This window comes from Sarcophilus harrisii, chromosome 1 (assembly GCF_902635505.1).
Source record: "Sarcophilus harrisii chromosome 1, mSarHar1.11, whole genome shotgun sequence".
Classification (NCBI taxonomy): domain Eukaryota; kingdom Metazoa; phylum Chordata; class Mammalia; order Dasyuromorphia; family Dasyuridae; genus Sarcophilus; species Sarcophilus harrisii.
Window position 1 is genome coordinate 291,031,083 of NC_045426.1, and position 18,623 is coordinate 291,049,705.

Below are 18,623 nucleotides of genomic sequence, written 5' to 3' on the forward strand. Positions count from 1 at the left end.
TTACTGAAGAAAAAAAATACTAGCAACCACATACATGAGTGTTGATAGATTGAAACTATGGTATATGTAATGAAATGTTTTTGTATAATAAGAAATGGTGAATAAGAAATTCATAGAAACATGGGAAGATCTTTAAGAACTGACGTACAATAAAAAATAAGCAGAACCAGAATGACAATCTTCATAATGACTATAATCAAACAAAATATAAAAAAGGAAGGGAATAATTATTTATATATAGCCTATTATGTGTCAGGCACTATGTTAAGCACTTTACAAATGTTATCTCATTTGATCATCTCAATAAGTCTGGGAAGTAGCTCCTATTATTATCTCTATTTTTACAACTAAGGAAACTGAAGTAAACAGGTTAAATGTCCAAAGGCACATAACTATTAAGTGACTGACGCTGATTTAAACTCAGATTTTTCTGTCTCCAGGGCCAGTGTTCTGTGCCTTGTGGTCCCTAGCTGCTCTAAAAAGAAGACAAAGCCTAATCAGTGATATTGGTCCCAGACATCTAATAATGAAACATTTCCTTCTAGGAAAGAAGGGGACCACAAGAGCAGAATGTTAAAAGCATTTTCAGATGTGGTGTTTTTACATAATCATTTTTCTTTCTTAGTTTTAGTTCTTAGTTTTGCTGGCTTTTTTCAAAACTCAGTTCCAATCCCACCTTCTGCAGGAGACCTTTTCTGGTTCCCTCCACAACTGCTAAAGCCTTCATCTCAAATAAACCAGGCAAAAATTGTTTTCTGCCTCTCTGTTTTCCCAGAACTTAGAATGGTGCCAAAGCCCAAAGTACATGCTTACTGAGTTTATGGAGACTGACTGATTTCAAAGTACCAAGGAGGTGAGGGGAAGGTTGTTTTTCAGGGGACTTAGGGACCTATATCCAGAAATAAGTGATAGATTTAAAAGGTATCAATGAAAAAAAAAATTTTTTTCACAAAGACTACACTGATCAAAAGAAAAAAGGTATGTTGAGATTTTCCTTGTCAATTAGAAAAGATAGTCATAAACATTCCCAGGCCATTCTCACATATCATATTCAACTCTTATCCTGACATAAAACACAAATGCAATAACTCTATCCTTAGATACAATATTACATGTGTTTTAATTCATATTTACTTGCCTTTCTTTGCCTCTAGCTTAATCCAAGAACCCTATCCCAGTACCCTGGGGTACTAAAGACAATTCCTCTGATTCTTAAGCTACCAATGTGAGATTGGTCATGTCATGCTGAGTAGGTTCCTAGTCCTTACATAATACTAAACAGATGGAATATTCTTATAAAGGAAACTTATCAATGTTCTCAATGACAGCCAAAATAAGATGAGAAAAAAAAACCACCTCAATACCACATGTTGCAATATCAATGCCTCTCTAGCTATTTCTAGAACTAACTCTAGGCAATCTCTTGCTACTTGATGCATGATGGTTCATTGAATTCACAATCTTCGGTTTATGATTTAAAATAGATGCTCTCTTGATTTATTTCCCTCTTAAACACTCACTTTTTCTCTTTTTTTTGACTTTCTTGATACTCTTGTTTCTTGTTATCTCTTTACTATCTTGTAAGTTTAGCCCAAATTTCCCATTTTTCACCACACAACTGGCTTTATGCTCATTCTCCTTTCTTTCAAATTCTGAAGATTGACATTTTGTAGGCAAAAAATTAATCTGATTAACCAGTTAGTGAATCTGTCTTTCTGAAGAAGATCTAATATATATAGGATGTCCCAAAAAGTTTTAATGCTGTTTTTTAAACTTTAGTATCTTGGATATCTTAAGAGAAGTCATCAGCCTAATGTGGTTTATTATTCATTTAGTTGGCAATTTAATCATGTGTTCCCACATTTGAATTACCTGAATGCATGTGTGTACATCATGGACGGTGTCTAAGACAGTTGTCCAAACTTTTCTTCTACAGAATGGAACCTCCTATAGATTGTCAATATATGCATATGGGCATGTATAAGGGTTAGTGGAATCAAAGAGATTTTATAATTACCCATAATATCACAAACATTTACATAAAGCATTTCTTATTATACAGAATGCAATAACAGTTTAATTTATCACAAGTGAATAAAATTTCTGTAGGATCTTTGTTATATTTGCCCTTTTGATTATTGATCTGTCAATATATGGATTCCATAGTTTCTCAATACTTATGGCTACAACATATACAACAAACATGAAATGAGCACAAGAACTCTTATCAATAATCAAATAAGTAGAAAAAAGATGCCAAGTTCCCAAGATTTCTAAACCTTGTCAGCTATTATTCACTTTACTTTGTTATACTTTGATCAAACTGTGTGATCAAATTTTTTATTTACTTCCTTTTTAACTTTTCAAATGCTGTCTGAATATCCCTTAAAAATATTTCAGAATAGATCTGGCCTTTGTAAATTCATGCTGACTAATTTTACAAACTCATATTTTCCAAACTTTCTCTTAATCCCATGTCTCATTAAGGAACCTCACTTCATACTGAAATCAGACTTTGTGACTTACTGGAATATTTCTGCCTTCAAATACTTGCTAAAGACAAAGTTTAGCTTTGTATTCTGTAAAGCCTATTAACCTCATCTATAATATCTCAATCTTGGCTATTAGAGAAATCAGAGTAGTAATTATCTACAATGCATTAGAGATGGAATAAAATTAATCAAGGTCCAGAACTTTTTACTGGATATACAATTTATTTTTGTACAATTTTCTGAGTTGACCCATCTTGATCTTTGTTTTCCTGCCATTATTTTCAAAAATTTTAATTTCCATTTTTGAAATTGTTTATCTTGGCTCAAATTGTGTGCTTATGCCTGAAATATTGCACCATATACCAACCACAATATATACATAGTGGCTGAAAAGGAAAGCAAAGTTGGTTCTACTTATGACTTGCAATCAAGAATGCTAAAAAGAAAACAAGAGCTTAGATCAGCACATGATGGAACTCATTGCTTCATGTTAGCTTGAACAAACATCCTACTAAACCTATTTAGAAAACTGCTATAGTGTTAAAAAAAAATTCATGGCATAAAGGAAAATATCATTTTAGGATTATAGCATGATTTAGATTACACCATGGAATGATATGAAAATGGTTAAGAAATAGGACTTGGAATGAGGAAGCCCTGCTTTCAAATACTGCCTCAGAAATTTACTGGCTACTTGACTTTGAGAAATTAATCTAATGGTTCTTAACTACAGCTATGAAATAAGGATATTACCTATAGAATGTTCTTCCTAAGGTTGTTGTGAAGATCACAGGTTTATGAAAAGCAATTTAAAAACCTTAAAGCTATTTAAATCTCTGTTCCATTTACAATGCTTTCTCTCTCTTGCTCCCTCTCCCTCCCCTTATGTCTTTTTTTCCTCCCCTTCCTCTCCCCAAAACCCTGCAAAATGAGTGTAATACATAGCCATCAACATTATAATGAATTCTTATATTTGTGCTGCTGCCTATCCCATCTTCTGAACAGCACAAATTTTACCTACTGTAAGAGAAATTTCCTTTTGAAAGTTTTCATACTCTGTATATGTTTTACATATTTTCCCCATAGAATATAATTGCCTCCAGGGAAGAAACTATTTTTGCCTTTCTATTCTCAAAACTTAAAACAGTGCTAAGCAGATAGAAAATCCTTAATAAATGTTTATTAACTTGACTTGGCTTGACTTGACCAATCTGGCTTCCTGTTAAAGAAGACAGTTCTTCATTTTATAATCTAAAAATAAGGTGTAATTCTCATCAAGAATGCACTACCTCACCTTCTGAAAGTAGCTGCATTCAGAGGTAAATTAGTGCTTAGGCCTCCTGCATAAGTGATATTCAAAGAGGATTATTATGATACATTCCAATAGTCACTATTGCTTAATTATACTCTTCTCTCTTTAATAAGCAGGAAACAAAGGCTTTCTGAAACTGCAGAAATCTTAAAATTGCTGACAAAGAAAATTATTCCACTCAAGAAACTTTTATCATGATACATCATGTGTAAAAGTACTCTGCTATGTATTAGGGAAAAATTTTTAGCAAAGATCTCATGGAGTTTAAAATCTAATAGAGTCATAACACATAACCAGTTAACTGCAATGCATAAATACATCATAAAGGCATAAATCAAAGTGCTGCAAAAGGGCCAAACAGAAAGTTATGAATGATGAGGAGGTTCAAGAAAGACTTCACAACTCTTTTTGTGGTGCAAGGAACTGGAAATTGAGTGGGTGTCCATCAAGTGGGAAATGGCTGAATAAGATGAAGTATTTGTAATGTATTACCATTTTTCAATAAGAAATGAGAAGCAGGCCAATTTCAGAAAAGCCTAGAAGAACTTACATAACTGATACTGAGCAGAACCTGGAAGACATTGTCCAATGTAACAGCAATTTTGTGTAATAATCTATTATGACAATTGTGACTGACTTGGCTTTTCTCAGCAAGACAATTCCAACAGACTTGGTATAGAAAATGCCATTCACATCCAGAGAAAGAACTATGGAGACTGAATGAGGATCAAAGCATATTTTTCTTTTTTTTTCTTTCTTATGGTTTTCCCCTTTTGTTTTGACTTTTCTTTCCCAACATGACTAATAGGGAAATAAGTTTTAAATTATTTATATATAATACCTATATCAATTTGCTTGCTACTGTGGGAAGGGAGGGAGGAAAGGAAGGGAGAAAAAGAAAATTGGAACTCAAAATCTTACAAAAGTGTCTTTATATTTAATTGGGAAAAATTAAATGCTATTAAATTTAAAAAGGCTTCATTAAGTACTTTAAGGAAGTTAGCAGAACCAGGGAGAACAAGTCAACAATAACATTGTAAAAGAAGATCATAAAAGAAGATCACTTTGAAATACTCAAATCTGACCAGTGAAATGCCCAACCATGATTCCAAAGGACTGATGATGATGCATACTATTCTCCACCTAACAGAGAAGTGAAGTACTCATGAAACAGAACAAAGAGGAACATTGTCAGACTGTCAGGGAAAATGTTTTACTTGACTACAGAGATTTGTACAAAGACTTTGTCTTTTCATTTGGCAATGGTTAAGGGGATAGGAAAAAGAAAAGAGGATAGGGAAAAGGTAGTAAAACAAGAAAAGAAATAGAAGACAATGAAGCATTTTTTTTAGAAACATGGTTTTTATAGGACTGGGAGAACACAGTCATATTTATGGGTAGATGAAAAGAAGCCAATAGAAAGGAAGAAATTAAAGATCCGTGAGAGAGAGAGAGAGAGAGAGAGAGAGAGAGAGAGAGAGAGAGAGAAAGAGAGAGAAGGTGTGAAGTGGAGAATAACTGGTAAAACAAAGTAATAAATAAAGGTGGGGAATGCAATTAAGGGTGCAGGTAAGAAATTCATCTTACTAAAGAAGAGATACGTTTTCCTTTGTGACCAGAAGGAAGCAAGAGAAAATAATCTGGTGATCTAAAAAGTTTTGAGGAATGAAATAGTGTAGGATAAGGGGAGTGCTTACAGCAGATGGTCTTAAGCTTTTTAACTAAGAGGCTAAATTTTCTATTGCAAGTATAGAAGGTATAATAGATAGTAAGAGGAGGGGGAAGTGTGACATTTATCACTGTGGGGGAAAAATAGGGAATTAATAACATTAACAAAAAGTATGTCAAACTACATCAATCAAAGGCCCAGTTGAGACTATGAATGATAAATGTGATCTCTAGAATCAGCTTATTTCATGTTTTTTCCCCCCAGTAAAATTCTAAGGTCCTAGAGAATAAATACATGACCACATGAATGGCCATGGAAAAGTGGAAGGATGAGGATTAGTAAATTGAGAATGTTAAGTCCATAAGACAAGGAATTCTAAGATGATAATCAAAAATTATAGAGACAGAGGTCAAGGTTCAGAATCAAAGCAAGTAAAGACCAAACAGGAGAAATTGAGTAGAACAAAGATGGCCTCAAAAGATCAATGATTAATTGGAAGGAAAGATTTATTTGTTGTGAATGAGAGTAGGAAAAAGACAAAAGATTGTAGAATTAGAATGGAATTTCAAAATTCTAGCTCCTGGAAGCAGTGGAATTGCAAAAGTATGGCAAAAGTAGTATGACAGAAGAAATTACTAGATTTGAGTGAGCTGAGGAACTGTGTAATCAGGTTGTTAGCTCATCAACATACACAGAACTAAAGTTCCTCTGGATTGTGGTAGGCCTTGGGCTGGAAAGGAAGAAGGTTAGCTACATATTAAATAAATTAGGTAAAGGGGAAGGGAGATAGCTCTGAACATCTCTTGCTATCAATTATGCCTAGAATGCTCTCCTTCCTTCACTCTTACTACTGACTTCCTTGGCTTTCTTTAGTCCTAACTAAAATTCTACCTTCTATGGGAAGCCTTTTCCAGTAACTCTTAATTTCAGTGCTTTCCCTCTTTTAATCATTTCCTATTTATCCTGTATGTAACTTGCTTAGAATATATTTGCATGTTGTCTGCCCCATTAGACTGTGAGCTCCTTTGAGGATAGGGATTGTTTTTTGCCTCCTTTTTATATCTACAGAACTTAGCACAGTGCCTGGCATGTAGTAGTTGCTTAACAAATATTTGCTGATTGACTGAAAATGGCACCAACAAGGATAGGGAAGGAGTGCTATAAACAGGAAAGCACTAGTTACTTCTGTGTAATTTGAAGATGAAGTTTATATTAATCCACAGATGTCAAAACAGTAAAATATGTTTCCTCAACACTCACAAAAAAAAAGGCTATTCCAGACTTTTTTGTTTTTAGTGTAAGCATAGTACAATGGAATCAGAAAATACCCAAGTTCAAACCCCAGCTCCAACACTTTGGTTGTATGACCCTGAGCAAGTCATTTACTTTGTAAAATCCTATTTCTCCCAAGGGTACAAATGTAACCTATTATTTGTTCCCAGGTTACAAATGTAATCTATTACTATAATTACTATTACTATCATCATCTCCTGAGTCCCTCCCCCCTCCATATTAGTAGCTTCTCTCCAGAAATCATTTTCTTATTACATGCACATGCCATCAGTAAAATATAATCTCTTGGAAGGCAGGAACTGTTTTTATCTTTGTCTTTTTATCCCTAAGCACAGTGCCAGGCACACAGTAGGCACTTAACAAATTCCTAAACTGAATTATTATCAATTATTTTACTTAGTTTCCCTTGGCTTAGCATAAATTGAATAGCATTTTAAAAATTAAAATTTATACCTTGCGCTGTTATCCAAACAGAGATACTCTCTTGGATCAGAAGCACTAGCATTGGATGTTTTTACTCCTTTATCAATAAACAAACCCGCCTGAAAAACATAATTAAGGACCATATACTTAAAACCACGACCATGTGTACATGAATCAAGAAATCCCCTTAACGAATCTTCTTAATAATCCTGAAACTAAAAAGAAATTTTAAATAAGTTGCAAATGGACTCCTATTCTTTTCTAAGCTATTTCAATCATTTAACAGCTCATTCTGTATTATTTCAGTATAAACTTTTCCAAGGGACATATAAAACATAGAAAAACCTCTCAAACACGACACTATCTGATGCCAATATATATATAAAAACATTGTTTGAAACATTTCTTCTCATCAAGAAACAATATGTCAAAGTTGTTTCAATCACTGGGATACCTGACTAACAAGATAGCCACCACTTACCATTCATTTTATAGCAAATGCCTGAAAATCCTGATGCTATCACAGGTGTCCTATAAATCTAATTTCAATATCTATATAAATATAATGAATATAGTGCAGATTTTGTACAAAATATTCACAAGTAGATAATCTGCTACTTGCACATGTACTTAATTTTGATAGTAAAATTGTGTTTGGGAATATTTCTTATACAGATTTCCTACAGTGAAACCAAATTAATCACTCACAAAATTTTTATTTAAAAATTGTTGTCCAAAATTAGAAAAGAAATATCTGTATTTGTTTATTTAGAATACTAAAAGTAAAAATAGCACTTTATGGTTTGTAGGTCCTCTATCAGGTAAGGACCATACTTGGTGCCACCAAAGGAATGTTATAAACCTATCTGAGGCTCAGGAGTCATAACTAGCCTCCAACTACAGAGCTAGTTAAACATTAGAAAAACAAATGCAAATCTTAATATTCTGACCCTTGGTTAGGGCATAAAGGAATTCCTGAGATCATCTGGTCTACTACACTATAGAGAAGAGGAAGCCAAGCCCTAATAGATGACTTCCCATACAACATGCTTTTTCTCAGGAAGCAAAAATGAAAAATCATATAAAAAACATGAGTCTACTGAACTCATTGTATCATATATATAATATATGAAATATTTGTAGGAATATTCACTTTGTAAAAAATGCTTTCATGTATTATTACTCTGAAATGTCTCTCCATCCCATAAATACCTGGGTTGTTCCTAGTATGAAGATTATTTGCCCTACAATATGGCGGCATAGAAAGAATCCCAGGGCTTACAGATACCAGATGGAGTCCATTGACATTTCTTAACTATGTGATCTTGATTTGATTGGGATTTTTTGCAAGGAAAATGTTTTGTAAAACCACCAAATATCATATGTCAATTCAAGTTATTTTTACTTTTTAACAGCAACGAGGAGGTAAATTGAACAATGCCCTAGATCTGGAGGCTGGAAGACCTGAGTTAAAATTCTACCTCAGGAACTTATGAACTATGTGACCCTGGGAAAATCACTAAATCTCAGGCTGCTTCAGTTTTCTCAACTGTTAAATGACAATAATAATAGCACTTACCTCTCAGGATAGTTGTGAGTACTGAGTGAGATTATATTTGGTAAGCACTTAGCACAGTACAATAGTAGTCAAATAATACATGTTCATTTCTTTCTTTCTTTATAAAATGAATTATTATTTAAATGAATAAAAAAGTGAAATATCATTACTTACAGGAGAGTTTTAAGAATAGCATAATATTCATTTAAAACTGACATGGAACACACATATGGTCAAGGATTTTTGGAGTCATGTTGCATACACAAAACATTTTTTTAAAAACTAGATAAATTATTATTAATGTCAGATTTATATTGAGTAAACCATTTGTCCATCTTCTCCATCAACCAAAGATTCCAATGTCATAAAAGATTCTATTTGACCTTTTAAAAGCCAAGTCAAATCCATTTAAGGAGGAAACATTTTACTCATTTATTTACTCAGTCAGTTATTGATGTTATATAAAAATAAATATTAATTGATTATAATGGCATAGTACTACTCATTAATATCATGAATGGGAAGAAAAGATTCCTTCCTCCTGCAACTTATGTTTAATTTGAACAGGATTAGAAATACATCTAAAAGTTTTAAATAAAGTATATTCTAAATAAAGTTGTTATTGTTGTGGTGTGTGTGTGTGTGTGTGTGTGTGTGCACGCGCGCGCGCATGCACATGCATGCGTGTTATCTCTTGGGAGGTAAAGTTATCTAGTGTAGTTAATTATGTTTCATTAAATATGGATAAAGTCCATATGTGAAGCCAGTCATATGTAAAAACCATTTCTATAAAATTACTCCATTCATATATTCCTGCTGCCAGTTGGGATGAAAAAGAAAAAAAGTCCTCAGTGTTACTGCTTTGAGAAACCCTAATGCACCTCAGAACTTATATAAATATGAAAATTCTAAAGATATTTAAAAATATCAGTGAGTTTTTTTCCCCAAGGAAAGCACATACGATATCCAAATAAAACAATTCTTCCTTTATCTGTTAGTATATATTTGTTAGCATATACTTCGAAAGCTCAGAATTAATTTCCTTTACAAATGGTTTTGATTTTCATTCTTACAAACATATCTGCACATATAGGTCCTTTTCCCTGTTTTTATGATCTTTAGAATACAAGCCCAATAGAGACACTGCTGGATCAAAGGGTTTGCACAGTTTGATAGCCCTTTGGGCATAGTTCCAAATTTGACTTTCATTCTTCAATTGTGATCATATTTTTTCTCCCAGAAAAAAAAAAAATTATTCATTGGTGCAAGAAACAATAGGAACTGACCTTAAAATTTGAATGAACTCTGTTATTATAAAAAATACCCAATGGTGTCAGTTCTGCTTTGGTTAATCCATGCGATTCACTAGACTCCCCTGTGGCTTCCTTGTGAAACAAATACCATATTCCAGCATCCTAAAATCAAAATGAAGAGATCATTAGTAAAAACTTAAAAAAAAAAACATTCTTTACACAGAATGATTTCAGAAAAACCTAGAAACACTTATATGAACTCATGGAAAATGAAATGAGCAGAAAAGGGAGAATATTGCACATAGCAAGAGCAATATTATAAGGATGATCAACTGAAAGACTTAAACTACTCTAATCAAGACAATGATCCAAGATAATTCCAAAGGACCAAATGATAAAATATGCTATCCACTGTCAGAGAGAGAAATGATGAACTCTGAATATCAGACTGAATACTTTACTTTCTTAATTTTTCTCCTTTTTTGAATCTGTTTTCTTTTGCAACATAGCTAATATGGAAATATGTTTTGATTGATTAGACATGATTTTCATTAGACATGATTTCACATGTAAAAATATCAAATCTCTTACCTTCTCAAAAAGGAGGAAAAGGGAAGAGACAGGAAAAAAATTTGGAAGTTAAAATTTTTAAAAACGAACGCTAAACCTTTGTTAGATTGCTTGCTATCTAGGGGAGGGAAGAGGTAAAGAAAGGAGAGGAGAAAAATTTGGAATTCAAAATCTTTTCAAAATGAATATTGAAGACTATCTTTACAAGCATTTGGGAAAATTAAATACTATCATTTTCCATTTTTATTCAAGTTTATTACTAATCTATTTGTACTGTGTTTTTTGTGGTACAAACATGTCTTCTTTATAAGCAACTTATTTGAAATATATAGACCAAGCCATAGGAAATTAAGTTTGCTGATGTAGTCACAAGAGACTTCCTGACAGTATATTACATTGATCTCCTAGAAAATAAAATACTATTGAGAAAAAAAATTAATGCTAAAAGTTACATGCAATTGGGAAGTATTTAACAAAATAAAAATACATTGGGAAAAAGACACACTCATTCAATTTCTTTCTATCACAATCTCTTAATTTCATTTCCTTAAGATGTTTCAGATTAAGAACAAATAACAGAGCCAAGTCTACAAAGAGTACACTTGAAAAAAATTTTTAAAAATAAAATGTAAAAAATTTTTAAAAAAAAGATTTACTTGATTTCACAGAACAGACTTAAAACCCATTTCATGTTATTTTTTAGATTAAGCAAAAAGCTAAGATGCTGAAATAGTAAGTTTCTACTACCATTTGCTTACAAAGTCTTTGGTTATTATCTATTAAAATCACCCCCAAACCTGGGCCGAATCAATAAACTCACTACAAAGACAACACACTGAATCAAAGCAATAAAGTTTTTTTTGTTCAGTTCCAAAATGATCAATAAATGCGTCATGCCCATTAGACAAACATTCAGCCAATGTACAGATTTTATTGACTTCTTACAAACAGCTCTAATGCTCTTCCTGTCCTGAAACATTTTTTTTCTAAAAGAATAAACACTACAAATGAATCAGAATCCTGTTTGGTGTTGGAAATGTTTTCAGTCTGAATACCGTGTTACTATCCTTAATAGGAACATAGGAGAGATTTAGGAATTTTCTCTACTTAAGATATAAAAGTATATTATATATATATATATATATAGATATAGATATAGATATAGATATAAAAATTTAGTCTGTCAGATTACTATTAGCAGAGAATATTAACAAAGACTCATTCTGATTAAACATGCAGATAAAATCTAAGAATATTGAATAGAAAATCTTATATGAATTGAGAATATGAGAGAATAAAGCACAATTTTTTTTTCTTTTGAAAAGGTTAAAATTGTATTTCACTAATGGGTTAGTGTGAAAAATGTATATATTTGCTCCCATTGGCATCATACACAAAGATGATAAATGAAAGAAAGTACATTTGGAAAACATGGAGAAGAGCTTAGTACAGATAGAACCCAAACTTTCAAGTTAAAAACAAAGGGAAAAACTATCTTAAAATGGGTCTCTGCCTCACAGCTTGTTTTCTTGTTTCTTTATTATTTTCTTGACTTTCCTGAATTTCTCTGCTATTCTACCAGCAGCCTCCTCCCCCTAGAAGTTTATTCTTCAACCTTCTTACCCTAGAAGTACACTATGCCCTTGTAGTTCCTACTAAAATTCCAGTTTAAAAAAATCACCCAAGCCAGCACATTTCCATTCTTCTCTGTGATCCACTCCTGACTCTCCCTCCAGAGACTTTCTCCACCTGTATCTTTCCCTCCTCCACACTCACTACAATTCCTAAAATTTTAGCTTCATTTTATCTGTTCTCTTCTCTTAGAATTAAAGTTCCTTCTGTTTATGTTTATTTCTCCAGTGCTAAGCATATATTTGTTGCCTTGTTGACTGTGCAGTTAAAACAGATAAAAAGAACTTTGGACAAGAACCATGGAGATGTACAGTGCAAAAGGGCTTTATTTAGTTCAAGGCTGAAAGTCCTATCAAATGGCTATCTAAATAGTTTTGCTTGATGAGTTTCTCTGGGAAGAAAAAAATAAAGCTGAGCATATATTTTTTTTTCATTTCATAGCACCAAACATGAGATGAGAGAGAGAGAGAGAGAGAGAGAACGAGAACCAAGGGCATCCCTTCTACTTCTGCGTACAAGAGAATATCATTTTCTTACATTTTCCCAGAGATCCTTTCCAAGTAGTTTATTCAACATGTCATACCTGAAACAGCTGAAAGAAATTTTTATCCATGATTCTTATTCTTGAGATCATACATACCAAAGGACAATGCTAATTAAGATTGATTAGGGACATCAGCACTTATCACATAGTAGGCACCTAATAAATGCTTACTTTCTGACTGACATAATAGTTCTCCAATCCGCAAGGATCTATTTTCTGATCAGAAGCTTCAAAATGTGGAATAAGGGTTGTCTATGGACTATCAAACAAAAAGCCTACAAAAGATTATAAAGATTGGTGGGATTGAGCATAGTGGCTCCTGAAGTTCCTTTGAGGTCTAGATGTAGGATGCCTATGATCACACATTCAGGAAGAAATTCTTTCAATAGGAGTAAATCAATCAAGAAATCAATAAACATTTTTAATTGCTTAGTATATGCCAGACACTGTACTTATACCATCTTTTGTATACTTTTCCCAAAAGATAAAACATTTCAACTAGTCTTTTGATTCAGATCAGACTCACACAGACCATATACACAAGTCCTGAAAAGCACTGTCAAGTTTTTCTTTCCATTCAAAGTTGTTTTATATATACCTCAATATAAGATATGAAAACAAATTTCATAACTTTTAAGCTATATTTAGCCAACAATGATATTGTCTTGGGAAAAAAAAAACTATTTAAAGTCTTGTGTTGATTGTTTTTTTAAACACATCCATTAAACCATAATTATGGGTTTTTTTCAAGCTCATCCAGGATTAACATCAGTCCTTCCTTCCAAAGGAATACCATTAGCTACATAAATTAGCCCAATTACAAAACTTGTCCCAGTCATTCAATCCAGGACAATCCTGACAAATCACATGGCTAAGTCCAGCTGCCGAAACAAAGGAGAAAAAAGCCTGAATTCAAAAGGTCCACTTTCTGCCTAGTATCATAAAAACTCAAAATTTGTTACTATAGCCTACAAAACAATCCATTCTCAGAAAGGAAAGTCAAGGCAATCAGCACATCATTACTAAAAACCATGACTCAATAGTAGTCACTCAGTCCCATTAAGACTTAAACAACAGAAACCAAGAGACTAAAGACAATGGCTATGTAGTATACTCATAATACAAATTGAAGACAATACGGTTCTTGAACACAGCATTTATCTTACTTCTACTGGCTAAAATAATGGAGATATCCACAAACAAAGGGAAAATTATTTTCTGTGCTTGTGAATACAGGTTAGGTCAATATCACAGAAAAACAATGAATATTTACAGCACCACAAAACAGAACTTATACCACATGCACAAGCTCTTTAGTGAATTTATAAAAGAAATAATTCAATAATATAATGGTAAGCCCATGTGACTTACCTGTGAGCCAGCAGCTGCATTATTTATCAGATGGTTATTGGGATGTGCAATCCAAAATGTTGAAACAGCCCTGTAACATAATTTTTTTTGAAAGATTAAAATTTCTTCACGAAAAATCTTGACCATTGGAAACTAAGATTTTCAAAAGTTACACCACCAATATAATCAAATGAGTTGTTTTGCTTTTTAATTTTTTTTTTTTAATTTCCTGTCTGCCAAGTACTCACATGCAATCTGTAGCAGGCACAGGGACATAATTTCCAAAGACTTTCCCTCTAATGCTTGTGCACATGGTGTTATTCCTGTCAGTGGGAAGAAGAGTGCCTGGTTTGGTGACAAGCCCAAGGTTGTGGAACAAAATATTCCTTTGCTCAATGCCATCTTCCAAGAAGAAACAATGACCTAATGTGTCAAAGCCAATAGTGTCTTTTATCTGCAGAAAAACAAGTCCATTATATCATTAGCAACAAGATTTACTGTAAATTAAATGTAAGTGATACTCAGTTTAACATTCTCAGTACAATTGCAAGAGGAAGTTTCCCTATCAGCAGCAGCAGCAGCAGCCAAAAAAAAAAAAAAATCCAATGTTGAGGTTTTTTAATTTCCCTGGTATTGTAACTACTTTGGCTAGAAAATCTAATTTACTAGGAAAAGATAAGTATATAAAAGCACAGTAGAAACAGTAGATCCAAGCATAGACTGTGAGAAATTATTTAGATATGGTTGAAAAGGCAATGGAAATTTGTGAATCTGCAATCAGCTTTAAGCTGCTTAGTTTAATTTTTTTTTATTAAAGTTTATTTTTCAAAATATATGCATGGATAATTCTGCAACATTAGTCCTTGCAAAACCTTGTGTTCCAGTTTTCCCCCTTCTCTCATCCCCTCCCCTACTAGATGGCAAGTAGTCCAATATATGTTAAACATGGTAGAAATATGTTAAATCTAATATATGCATACATATTTATACAATTCTTATGCCACACAAAAAAAGAGTGAAAATGCTATATTGTGAACTACACTCAGTTCTCACAGTCCTCTCTCTGAGTGTAGATGGCTGTTTTCATTACAAGACCATTGGAACTGGTCTGAATCATCTCATTGTTGAAGAGAACCACATCCATCAAATGGATTGCCGTATAGTCTTGTTGCTGTGTACAATGTTGCTCATCTCACTTAGCATCAGTTCATGCAAGTCTCCAGGCCTCTCTGAAATCATCCTGCTTATAATTTCTTATAGAACAGTAATATTTCATAGCATTCATATACCATAACTTATTCAGCCATTCTCCACCTGATGGGCATCCATCAGGTTTCCAGTTTCTTGCCACTACAAAAAGGGCTGCCACAAACATTTTGCACATGTGGGTCCCTTTAAATCCTTTAAGATCTCTTTGGGATATAAGCCCAATAGAAACACTGCTGGATCAAAGGGTATACACAGTTTGATAACTCTTTGGGCATCCACTGGTTGGATCCATTCACAATTCCACCAACAATGTACTAGTGTCCAGTTTGCCTACATCCCTGCCAACATTTGTCATTATCTTTTCCTTATATCTTAGGCTGCTTAGTTTTCAAACAATAATTTAAGATTAGGTTTGAGTCCACCTACCAGCAAACCATCTGTTCCATGGATAGTAATACATCTAGAAAAGCAGTGATGAATAGACACGCCATCCAGATAAGTCTGAGGTCTGTAACCTCCTCTATCGTCCACATCACCACATCGGTGAAAATGCACAGGGTATTTCCCCAGATGCTGTTGCCCCATGTGCTTTAGTTCCACGTGGGAAAGATGAACGGAAGTGAAATTTTTCTGAATCTACAACACAACACAAAGTACTGGTGTCAACAAATTTCACACTTAAAGAAAGAGAAAAGGGTTAGCTTTTTTCTTTTTTTTTTTAATAAAAAAAAAATCCTGTAGTAAAGGAGAGGAAAAAGATAAAGGGGAATGTGTGATATACCCTAATCAATAAAATGGTAAGCAATGAAAGAAATAAAGAGAAAGGAAGGAGGGGAGAGTGACCCTGAAGAATTACGTTGATTTTTTTTGTTTCAAATGTTTGTTTCTCTGGATCCTAGATTATTAATAGAATACTTCTTCCCTGAATCTATGAAATTTTTTAAATAAACAAAAACTCAGAGTCTCAGTCAATTTCAAGAACAACAGCTTGTGACTTGAACAGCTTTAGGAACTAAATCTGCCAATAAGTTCTGATTGTATCATCTCTTTTTGTAAATTTATCTTTTCTTTCCATTCCTGTACTTGGAAACCTACTACTAAAGTGGCAAACAGAATTTTATATTGTTGGTATATTTGTAATCAAACAAGAAGTCTTTTTTTTTTTAAGTTTCTACATGGTCATGAGTTAAAATTCTATTAAAAATGCTTTGGTTCTTGAAACACATTATTATATCTCTACAAAAGGACAGTTTTGACCAAGTTTACAGAAGTTAGAATATAATAGTTTATAAACTCCAGCTTTTTCAGTTGTTTTACAAAATGTCATTTAAAAATTATTCTATTTATCCAGGAAATAATGGCATTAAATAGACAATTATTGATATGAAAAAAAGTATTAAAGAGAAGCAAGTTGGAGGAGAGCGGTGGTTCTCAAATTCTGTGGTCTCAGGACTCCTTTACAAAATTATTAAGGACTTCCTCAAGGACTTTTGCTTATTTGGGTTATAACTATTAATATTTACCATCTTCATATTATTAAGAAAATACTTTTGATCCACACAGCCCTAAAAGAGTCTCAGAGATGCTTCAGATCTCCCCAACCACATTTTCAGAACCAAGGTGTAGAAATCTTGATATCAGGAAGCCCTAGGTTCAAGTCTCTTCTCTGATACATTGAAACTATGCCATTTAACAAGTTACTTAAACAGTCAGTACTCAACAGACATTCTAAAGTTCTAAGTTGTCAATAAAATCCACATTGGCATAATTTCCTCATTGGGAATTCCATATACAAATGAAATCCCAGGGCCAGTCCTATCTCCACCTGGTCAAAAACAATTTTTATTTTTGCTGTGCACAATTTGTGTTCATATTGTGTATACATCAATATTTTGTTATAAAAGAAATACAATTGATTCTCATAGAAAAAATAAGTACAGACATCTAAATCAGAAATAGATATTTCTTCATATAATCACTTCTTCTTAATTAATGTGTAACATAAATCATTTTTTTCATTTGAACCTAAATGTACATCAGCTAAAAGCAAATGCCATCCCTTCAGTTTGCTGCCTAAAAATGCCTTTTCATGTTAGGATGAAGAATATCAAAACTAGTATAAAATTTCCTATATAAAATTAAATTTTTACTTTCGAAATTGCTATAAAAATTTCTACAGCTACCTGTATAATCAACATACCTGAATATGTCCCCCAAATGTATCATAACTGAAGAACTGACATTGATTGTCAGCGTAGCAGGAGGCTTCCATTTCTCCTCTGATCACCACATTTCGGCTAAGAACTCCAACCTCAGCCCGCATATCCACTCCATCAACCATCTCTCCCATGTGCAGAAATTTAGGAGTTTCTATTTGGTGAATCCAATGAAGGCAAACAAGAAGGAAGAATCATTTATTAAGTTCATATTTTGTGCCAAGCACTGTACAAATTGCTGGTAATATAACTTTAAAAAGCAAGATGCTCATATTCTATCTAACTGGCAAAGAAAGATAACATAAAAAATCGACTGTAGCACAGATGGAAAGATCTAGAATTCTCATAAGGGAAGTGGTAGACTGACTAGCAAAGCCCAGGAATACTTGGGCTACCTAAGTAATTCAGATGATAAGTGTTGAAAAGGGAAGGGAACAAACATTGATTAAGTACCTGCTATGTGCCAGACACTATACTAAACGCTTTACAAGTGTTAACTGGGAGGTTAAGTGCTATTGTGATAGATATTTTACAGAGGAGCAAAATGAGGCAATCAAAGGTTAAACGTCTTGCTCAGGGTCTATGTGTCTGAAGGTGAAGTTGAACTTAGGTCTGCACTACCTTGATGTCCTTTTGGGGATAGAGGCAGGGCAGACAGTAAAGTCCTATGGTCCTCCATCTCTTCAGAAGGAATTGTCTCCTATTTCATCTGAAGTTTGGGAGCAATCAAGTAGCCCAGGAAAGGGAAAAAGGCAAAAAAGAGGGTATCCCCAGTAAAGGTGGGTCTCCAAAACCCAAACAGTTCAAACTGCCCCCATCCTTTCCTCTCCCTCTAGCATAACACCCGGGAGAAGTCTTAATAAACTGCCCTGGATATGCTGTAATATATGACTCCCAAATATGCACAGCAGGAACTTCTTTGGATTTGAGGGCATGAAGTTGTTTTGTTTCTACATTATTGTGAAAATATATAAACAGAGAAAGCTCACACAGCATGGTATACGCTTAATAGTTCAGTTCTGCTGACTCCCCAAGATACAAATCTTGACCATTTGTAACAAACATGACCAAACTAGGGAGGAGGAATTAAAACAAATGTAGC

The 18,623-nt window shown here is 33.4% G+C and overlaps 1 protein-coding gene across 1 annotated transcript in view; it reads right to left on the minus strand.

The window, feature by feature from the left end:
* CEMIP2 (cell migration inducing hyaluronidase 2) overlaps positions 1-18,623 on the minus strand; it is a 112,097-nt gene that overhangs the window by 36,366 nt on the left and 57,108 nt on the right. The window contains exons 7-12 of the mRNA XM_003761640.4: positions 17,506-17,675; positions 15,732-15,941; positions 14,345-14,550; positions 14,118-14,187; positions 10,034-10,162; positions 7,220-7,308 (exon numbers count right to left, since the gene is read on the minus strand). Of these exons, the coding sequence (XP_003761688.1) occupies positions 7,220-7,308; positions 10,034-10,162; positions 14,118-14,187; positions 14,345-14,550; positions 15,732-15,941; positions 17,506-17,675 (874 nt within the window). The remainder of the gene's footprint in view (positions 1-7,219; positions 7,309-10,033; positions 10,163-14,117; positions 14,188-14,344; positions 14,551-15,731; positions 15,942-17,505; positions 17,676-18,623) is intronic.